This window comes from Trachurus japonicus, chromosome 7 (genome assembly GCF_045865225.1).
Source record: "Trachurus japonicus isolate A0001 chromosome 7, Traja_1.0".
In the NCBI taxonomy this organism is placed as follows: domain Eukaryota; kingdom Metazoa; phylum Chordata; class Actinopteri; order Carangiformes; family Carangidae; genus Trachurus; species Trachurus japonicus.
Window position 1 is genome coordinate 19,837,337 of NC_140913.1, and position 7,181 is coordinate 19,844,517.

At 39.3% G+C, this 7,181-nt stretch overlaps 1 protein-coding gene across 1 annotated transcript; it reads right to left on the reverse strand.

The window, feature by feature from the left end:
- tmem9 (transmembrane protein 9) lies at positions 1–3,289 on the reverse strand. Its single transcript, XM_085781928.1, has 6 exons — positions 3,163–3,289; positions 2,881–3,026; positions 2,211–2,302; positions 1,853–1,961; positions 1,511–1,642; positions 1–1,387 (listed from the first exon to the last, which is right to left on the reverse strand). Exons 2-6 carry the CDS (start codon positions 2,971–2,973, stop codon positions 1,247–1,249), a joined length of 567 nt encoding a protein of 188 aa, XP_085638054.1. The 5' UTR covers positions 2,974–3,026; positions 3,163–3,289; the 3' UTR covers positions 1–1,246.
- Positions 3,290–7,181: the final 3,892 nt, after the last annotated feature.

The window sequence follows — 7,181 nt, forward strand, 5'->3', positions numbered from 1 at the left end:
CAGAGTCTTTTCTTTATTTCACATCAAGCCGAATGTATAGTCAAAAGCAGTTGAACACTCCAGCTGGAGAGAAATATAAATACAACAACAACAACAACAACAAAAAAGGTGAAACCAGTGATATGAAATTATACTTAAAATCAGAATCAAAAACATTTCAGTGAACAGCAGTCACATTGTGAATGAGGTCATGCGAGGCAGCGTACCTTTCTTGGTCATATTTAAATCTCCCCGCCAACAGCGAGCTTCAATAGTTGACTGTGAAGGGGAATTCACTGACACATAGTGATGCACACGAAGGCTTTTCAAAGCCATGAGGCATCCTGATTCTGCCATGCTTAACCGCATTATCAGCAGCTTTACTGATTTAGGATATTCTCCAGTGGCAGAGATTTGATTCTTGTGAGGACGGCTTTAAAGCTCTGTTAAATGCCCCGTTCTCCATTTCTCTCTGCATGGGAAAGAGCGATCCATCAAACTCTACTGCAAAATATGAGGATGTAATTGTAGGCTTTGCATACTCACTCACTGATAGACCCTTTTTCCAATCAGGTTCACTGTTAAATTCAAAATAAATGATCATCTAAGAGCCAACTTTTGCACTAGAGTTTGGTGCAACAAACATTCACACAAGGAGAGAAACAGAAAAAGGCACATGTTGGGGCCACCGTGAAGGTTGCAAATTTCCTTATTTACATTATTAGTAGTACAACTTACACCAAATATGCCCAGGGTTTAAACAAATAAATAATCATTAGTTCTAAACTATGAAATGGCAACAGAAGAGATGGGGTACTCCCCCTTCAGCTAAACTAATAATTCACAAACATGAAGCTTACCTGTCCTGAGGTAATTTCAGAAAATAAAATCATACCATATTAGCAAAAACCAAACAACACAAAGTTTCACATAAAAGCGTCAAGGCTGTTCACAGTCTGGCTAAAAGAAAGAGTCCTACTTTATCAAGACATTATGAATCTAGTAGTCTTTAGGATTGCACAATCATGGAGTTTGTTTTTTTTTCGCAATGCAACCTAGCAATAATTGTTACGCATAGTAAACAAAAAAAACATTTGCTTGTTAGATCAGTGTGTTGAAATGGTTCTTAGTGAGGAAATACAAATTCAGAGGGCAGAGTGCACACTGAATATAATGGTTTGAATTAGTGCAGCTGGTGCCAGTGGAATAGCGCTGATCCTACTGAGATCACCTCATCTACGTCTGCTTTTAAAGTTAGACAGAGGGTTTAACTAAGCATCTTGTGGCGGTCAAAAACAGTCTTGCGTTGTTCCTGGACCTGTTTTTTCCAGCGCTGCTGAGCTCCCTCCACCCGCTCCAGCACTGTGTTTCCTCTTGCTTGGCTGGGGTCCACCTGAGGACGCATCTCCTGAACACACACGCAAACAAGAAACAACAGTTTCATTAAATCAGCGACTTCACATTCAACTGGAATGAAATACATGTGACTGCTGTGTATGTGTTTGCACATAGTATATGTATTATACGTTACCTCAGAGTCCTCCTCATTGTGCAGTGGCTGGGTGTAGGGGTCATGTTTGCGGATAAGAGGATCAACCAGTAGCAGAAACAGCATGTAGAGCAGCAGCGCACCCACGACAGCCAGGTAGATAATGATGGTTACCTGGGATAGAAAGGTCGAAAACATTTACTGCTTAGTACTTACGTAATGTTAAGATGTCATGTCAACAAATCTTCCTCTTGTTTAACACCATTTCTCCTGTATGCTTTTCTCCAGATTACATTTTTATTTTATTAACAGATTAGATAGATAGATAGATAGATAGATAGATAGATAGATAGATAGATAGATAGATAGATAGATAGATAGTACCTTGATGGTGTTGCTGCTTCGTTCCTCATACTTGCACTCACACAACAGGCAGTACGCCTCAACATCATGTCCAGGCACCGGCATGGGCTCCACTACATGAAGGCAGTTACTGTAAAACACAAACCTGCAGTGAGTAGTGTCTTTGCAGTTTTATTATTTTATGAAAAAGGGGAAAAAAAGACAGACTAAGATTGCAAAAATCTTTTAATTTTAAAGTTTTCCTTTGTTGTTATGTTGTTGTACTGACTGCAGATTGACGTGTGATAAAATGAATTTAAAGGATTTTAGAAAACTGTAAATTTTGTTGTTTTATGGGGCAAAAACACTGTGCATGGTAGAAGGAGAGGGTTTCTCTTACCAATCCTTCTGGGAGACGTTCCGGTTATATATGTGGCCAGTGATGTTTCTGTACGGAGGGCAGATGCACTTGCAACGAACATCCTCAAAGCTCTGCAAGAAAATTGAGCCCATGTGGCCAACAACTTAGCCAACTGCACATGATACCTCAAGTGTCTACCATTTTTGAGTGAGACAGACAGACAGACAGACAGACAGACAGACAGACAGGTCTTGCCTGAGAAATGTGGAAACAGTTTTTGCACTAAAGGGGAAAGAAACTTATTGATCAAACCCCAGAAATTCTGATGAGCTCACAAAGTTAAATTTTAGATTTTTACAGATCTCTTTAATGCCACAAGGAGAGATATTTCTGCCAATAGTGTGTAACTGTCATTTCTGTTAATCGTGATCAACAAAGCAATAATTAAAAACACCCAGCACATTCAATCGAGTTCCACATGTGAATTTCAGCCTGGAAGTGTAGGAATAATTCTTGTGATAACAGAAAAACAGGCCACCCTAACTCTTATTTTACAGGCTACGTCACTGCTTGAGGCAATAATATCTCACACCTGTGTAGGCTTTTAAGGCTTTTTAGCATTTTGAAGGAAACTGAAATGTATGTTTTAAAGACCCTGTCAAACAGATGCATCCGTTTTTTTGTTGTTGTTGTTTTTGTTTTTTGTTACCTTCGCCTGTACAAAAACAGCAGCATCCAGCAGAAACACCGTCACCACTGCGGCCACGACGCAGGTCCAGGATCCTTCCCGACCAAACGACATTTTCTCACACGCAGGTCGATTTGCACGGCGCGTGGAGGATTAAAAAGGCAGATCTGTATCAAAAACACAACACAGTCTGGTTAGCATCCATGACGACATTAGCGAAACGATTAACTTCACGCTGCGTAAACGCCAGAGCAGAGCTTTTGGTCAAGAATAACTATATTTACTGTTATCCTGCTAACTTACCTGATAACAGCAGCTGGGTTTCTGTTTTTCTTGTGCATCCAGGGTTTAGCTACACACCAGCTAACTGTGTGTACAGGACCAGGAACCTATGGCACAGGTACATCGTCCAAATTATTTGACGCTTCCTTCTTCCGGGTGTCGTCACGCCAGGAAGGATGAATCGTGCAGCGACACTGACCCCTACCGGACAAACATGTGAATGCAACTACGGCATGTACTTTCACTCATGTATTTGAGTATTCACTGGCTCTTGTACACGGTCCAATACTTTTCAGAATTAAAAATGGCACTTATTTATTTATTTATTTATTTATTTTTCATTTAATAAAATATTAGGTGTTGCATATGGCTGTGTAGTTGAGGAGGGGTGTCAACAGGGGACTATCAAGTAGCTATTGGAAGGCCCATAAAAAGCCTGTCACACTGAACATTTTTCATTTTCTTTATTTCCTTTTAAGTATATGATTTAACCTCTATCTATCTATCTATCTATCTATCTATCTATCTATCTATCTATCTATCTATCTATCTATCTATCTATCTATCTATCTATCTATCTATCTATCTATCTATCTATCTATTTAATCTGTTAATAAATTAAAAATGTAATCTGAAGAAAAGCATACAGGAGAAATGGTGTTAAACAAGAGGAAGATTTGTTGAAGGTTGATGCCAACATGTTCAGCTGCTTGTGACATCTATCTGAAATAATACTATAGTATTTAGCATTACTACTATTAGAAGTCATATTTATGATTGTGATAAATAACAATAATGTCCTGACCAAGGAATCCATGACTCACTGGAATATCTTTCTGTATTTTTCAGTCAACACTGTCAAATCCTGTCTCTCAGGTGGAATTTGAACTTCTTGACCCAATCAATAACTCTATTTCCTGGTAATCTTGCTTTCACATCTCTCTGTATAGTAAGATACTCATACCTTTAATAAGCCATAGAAATCAATGGCTCACAAATTCACCCTGAACCTCCCGAGCTTGTGGTCACAGAGATCAATTGAAACCATGGTTATTTCTCTAATGAGCTATGATATCAGTGTGAACAGCACAACCTCATCTTCTGTGTAACCCCAATCATTCATGTGACCCCCTGATTCAACCATTTAAAACAACTGCTAACAACTTGTTTACTCTCTATGTAATATGGAGATGTGGGGTATTACTGTAGCTTTTCAGATGTACAACCTCTGTGGATGGTTTTACTGTAATGTAGTATTGGTGGTTATGGGTATATTTCTTTCAACCATATAGAATATAAGAAAAAGAGTGGAAATATGTTTGGCAGCTTGTATGAGTAAACAGTGGAATAAATGAATGAATATGAATGATGGCAGACACGTGAAAGAACCTACTCATGTGGAACACAAGCAAAGACCGTGGCCAGATATTATTCACAATTTATATAGAAAACAGGGTGTGATTCAATGTGAAATATAATGGTATATACTATGATACTGGCACTAGAGATTTACTTTTTATGTGGTACCATGTTTGCCAAAACCAGGGGAAGGATTATGCTTTTGTATTTGGAAACCATTTGTTTAGATTCTGCTATATGTGCTCCCTTGTTTGCCCACAAGACTGAAAAATTGGCTCAAAATAAATTGGTTTCTCTGTAACATTTTTTTGATTATTGTGAAATAAAATTTAAATTAAATGTAGAAATTACTGTTAGGACCAAAGACTGTAGGTTCAAATTGAGATTATGCTTTCAGACATTGTAGTCTTGGTGAAAAAAAATTTAAAATATATTTACCGTATGCTGATTGCTGGTACTTTTTTAAAAGTCTAAGTGCCATTATTAAGTAAAAAAAAAAAAGAAAAGAAAAAAAAGGGGAACTAAGAGAAATATACTGTGTCTTTACAGAACGTATGATGGTACATATACGACATTAAAATTAACTTATATCCATTAAACTGAAGCAATAAGCATGCATTGTGTAATAATCACCATATTTCTTTTTGTAGCACCGCATCATGTGTCATAAGTGCTCATGAACTCTCCTCAGTTTGTACGAGTCTTCTCACTTTATTTCATTCTCTCAGCCCTGTCATTGTAAGCCACTTAGTTCTCTGTCTTCTCTGATGCATGGCTGCCCTTTACACCCTTAGGCCAATTACAGCATAAATGACACTGACCAGATCTCAGTGCCAGGTCTCATTACAGGTTCAGAGCTCTCATGGAAAAGAAAAAAAGGTGATTCGCCCCCTTTTTAGGTAAATGTAGTAAAGAATTATTCATCTAAAAGAAAATGTAAAATGTTTATTACCAAAACTGTAATCTGTGCAGACAGATACAAATGTGTGGACTGTGTACGCACAGTGACTATAAAACAGCAGGGAAAATTATCCATAATGGAAACACTGCAGAGAAATACGCCTTATAAACAAGCTCAGAAGATGTCAAGTTCTCTTATTTGTCAAGGTACTTGAAGGTATTGACTGAATCACATTATTCAAAGCATTCATTTTCATGAGACTGAGAAGAGTGGGCAGTTTGCCCACTAGGAGATGCTATAAGGCCCAAGGCAAAGCAAACTGAATCTTGACCAGCAGACGTCTGAATACTTGAGAGAGCTGGAGAAACAATGTAGGAGGACATGTAGCATAAAACAAGATTGAATATGTTGTTAAATCTGCAGTTGAAGCCACGTGAAAAGCACATTACACCAATCCTGATTTTGTTTATAATATTAACCAAATCTAATTAAGAGCCGCTCTGTAGCCTTACAGAATACTAAGAGGCTGAGCAGCTTTTAGTGGAAATGTTTGTTTATTGAGTATTGCTCGCTGTAGCCAAAATATCATGTGGTTTGTACCCCTCAAATAAAGTCATATATGACCCGCAGTAGGAAGATACCTGTTACAGTCCTTATTCTTCCACTTTCAATACACCCCTCAACCTTTCAGTGTGGTTCTTTTTGACCTTTATCTCATCATCTGCAGTGTCTTTTTGCTCTCCACTCCTCCTCTGTATCATGCTTTTGTAGAGAACACTGTTTGAATAACAAGACTATCTCTGTGAAGTGATAACACTGCTCTGCTCTGCTCTGCTCTCCTCTCCTCTCCTCTCCTCTCCTCTCCTCTCCTCTCCTCTCCTCTCCTCTCCTCTCCTCTCCTCTCCTCTCCTCTCCTCTCCTGCATTGTGGGCAGCAGGACTATTCTAATAGACACACGTGGTAATTACAGTAGTGGGAGGCAGCAGACAGTGGTGGTCCAGGGACAGCACAAAACTATAAATCACAACTCCTGGTTCCGCCCTCCTGAGCGTAGCCGATCACGCTCAACCAAAAAGCAATTCTGCCAACATGTGTTTGCACATTTGTCTTCATCAACCACTGGCTTGTTTTGGGCCCCTGCGACTGAATTTTCCTTTCTCGTGGTAATCAAACACAGGCTACTTGTGCGTTTAAGTAAAAATCCACTATATTAGGCTCAACAATTAGCCACACTTGAGATGCAGCAAGTAAAATTACACTATAAAAACAAAAAGCAGCAATGTGAGGTGTGGAATAAAAAAAAAGTGGAAAAAAAAGGAGTGAAACTACAAAATGCATGAAATAACTCCTGTGTAAACTTAAGCCAAATCTCTGTAAAAAGAAAGAAAAACATCACCTGATGTCTCTTTAAGGTTTCCTTTTTGGAGGTAGCATGAGCTGCTTCCAGGACAAGTGTCTAAATCAAAAAGGTGGCAATAGCAAAGGTGTTAGAAAAGTAGGTAGCGATGGTGACTCAGAGTACAGTGTGTGTCCTCTCCTGCTTTATCCGTACAGACAGCTGCCTGTCAGCCACCTGAGCCCATGTAGGGGAGAGGTGTCTGCTGAGGAGCTGGTGTCAGCAAGGTGAAAGCAGAGCCCAGCTACGCTGAGCTGAGCTGAAATGGATGCAGAGGAGAGAGCGTCTCCTGCCTCTGAGGGACACAGATTTTCAGTGAGGAAACAGAGACTGCTGGAGCAGGAGAGACTCAGCCAGACAGAACATGAAAGCCAAGAGCGGCCA